Genomic DNA, 2,497 nt, shown 5'->3' on the forward strand with positions numbered 1-2,497 from the left:
TGCAAATAGCAAGAAATTAGTAAGAAACAAAAGGATCTGCGCAGAAGGAGGCCCAAGCCCAAAACCCAAGGCCTGGATACACAGGGAGCGTTGGATTGATCCAGGGGGGAAACCCTAGATCCAACGCTCATGATTGCAAGGGATTGGACCGGTCTTGAATCGGTCCGGTCTAGGGGTCTATAAAAGCATGCTAACACCGGTTTAATCATTCTTCTATGTTCTTTCTCTCTCTTCTTCTCACTGATTCCTTCGTGATCGGTGCTTGAGTTTGCCAATGGCGAATTCGCACCTTGAATTGCGAAGGAAACCGATTCGATGATGAAGATTCAGTGATGAATCTCTAAGAATTGCGAAAGATTCACTGAATTTGGTATTGAATTGTGATTCTGGAAATTTAGGGTTTGAGTTTTGTTCTTCACGTTCTTGGTGATTTTCTGAGTTTTTGATCTAACTGAATGGAGAGAGAAAACTGTGATTCTGTTTTGGTGATGTGGCACTGATTCTGTGGATCTGTGTGGATTTGTGCAGTGAATGCACCTTTTATAGGCTGCCATGTGTGATTCTGGACCAATGGGAGAGGAACACCTATTTTTGGACTTAGGGACCTCCCTGCAAAAAGAAAAAAAATTGAAGGACTGGACTGTAATTTACAAAAAGGACCTAAAAATGCAAATTTAAAAAGTATTGGACTAAAACGCAATTTTTAGAAACTGTTTCAGGGACTAAAATGCAATTAAAATAAAATTGGACTAAAATTGGTAATTTAGAAAAAACGTAAAGTGAAACCAAAAAATAAAATCAACAAAAGGACTAAAATGAACCAATTACAAAAATGAGGTATTTCAAAATACCTCTCTGCCGAAATTTTGACAGGAAAAGACCAAAATGCCCCTAGGGACTAAAATGACTCAACCTGACTCAGATGCAATTTTTGAAATAGTTTTAAACAGAGATTCAACAATGATTTGTAAAACAAGTTAAAAAGACTCAAAGGCAATTACAGGGACTAAAATGGGTTCCACTGTAGGAAATGACCAAAATACCCTTCTTGTATGATTTTTTGAAATAAAATGTAAGAAAAGTAATGCAATGATTCAGAGAGTTTTCAAATGACCTGTAATGCAAGAAAGACACTTTGGATGGTTTTAAGTGCAAGAAAATCAAAGACAAAATCATGATTGAAAATAGTCCGAGACGGAGACAGTAAAATATGTAGATGAAACAAAGTAAAGATTCAGAGTAAAACAACAGTAAATTGACAAATATCAGTGTTAGAAAAGAAATTTGAATGTGTATTTTTAGGTCCAAAATCAGGGTATAACACAAAGTGAGCATGGAGCAAGCCTGATGGAATGCAGGAAGAGGATTACTCTGACAAATCAAGGTGGCAACACTGCGGTAAGCTTCTGGAAGACCAGATATCATTTGAAGAACCAAACGGTGATTGTTGACAGGAGAGCCGACATTTCTCAATTGGTCAGAGAGCATCTTAAGACGCTGACAGTAAGAGGAGACATTGGGAAAATCCTCCATGTGAGTGTTTGAGAACTCTTGCTCAAGAATAACAGCACGAGCGTTTTGATTGTCCTGAAAAATATCTGCCAAACGGTTCCATGCTTCAACGGCAGTGGAGTTGGGTTCCAGAATAGTGCTCAGCAGGTCGGTTGAAATTGTGGAATAAATCCACTGAAGAATAGTGGCATCAAGAGTGGTCCATTGTTCATACTCAACGTCGGTGGGGGCTGGCGGTGCTTTTTCAGTAGATGGAACAATGTGATGCAAGACTCGATGTGAGCGAGCATGAATACGGAAAAGCTCGGCCCAGGTTCCGTATTGATCCTTTTCCATCTCAAGAATAACAGGAATGTGGTTCCTAATATTGGAGACCGTAAGAGCAGGATGAAAATCATTTTTTTTTTAAGTTTTGGGCGGGTCGAAAACAACAGTGGCAGAGCCGGTTTTCTGGGAAGCGTTGTTGGTATCGCTATGCTCGGAATCAGACATGACTGCTGGGAGAAAAGTCACAAATCAGAGAGCAGAGTTATGGCGCGGCGGTGGTGGTGATGTGGTGGCCGGAAAGTTTGAGCTGGGATAGGGATCGGAATCGCGAATCAGATTTGATTCACGAAAAACAGAGGAAGAAACACGTGGGTGCCGTGCACGGTGGTGCTGTGTGCGTCGGTGGCGGCGCGAACAGAGAGGAGGACGAGAACCAAGGTGGTTGTCGTGTTCGGCGGCGGAGGTGCGCAGAGGACAAAGGTCATGTTACGGCTGTTGCTGCTTCACGAAGAAGGTGAAGGTAAGCACGTGTTTCTGGTTTTTTTTTTTTTTTTTTTTTAGAGAGGGATCGATTAGGGTTGATACCATGTAAGATAATAGAATGCCTGAGTTTCTCATTCATCTGAATAGAATATATACATCAATGTGTAACGTTTTGGTCAACTATCTAATTATGATACAACATAATTATACGAAACTAATTATGACTAATTACAAC

The 2,497-nt window shown here is 40.6% G+C and overlaps 1 protein-coding gene across 1 annotated transcript; it reads right to left on the reverse strand.

The window, feature by feature from the left end:
* Nucleotides 1-597: 597 nt before the first annotated feature.
* LOC112418218 (uncharacterized) lies at nt 598-1,848 on the reverse strand. Its single transcript, XM_024774512.1, has 2 exons — nt 1,345-1,848; nt 598-609 (listed from the first exon to the last, which is right to left on the reverse strand). Exons 1-2 carry the CDS (start codon nt 1,846-1,848, stop codon nt 598-600), a joined length of 516 nt encoding a protein of 171 aa, XP_024630280.1.
* Between the last annotated feature and the right edge of the window lie 649 nt (nt 1,849-2,497).

This window comes from Medicago truncatula, chromosome 6 (genome assembly GCF_003473485.1).
Source record: "Medicago truncatula cultivar Jemalong A17 chromosome 6, MtrunA17r5.0-ANR, whole genome shotgun sequence".
In the NCBI taxonomy this organism is placed as follows: Eukaryota; Viridiplantae; Streptophyta; class Magnoliopsida; order Fabales; family Fabaceae; genus Medicago; species Medicago truncatula.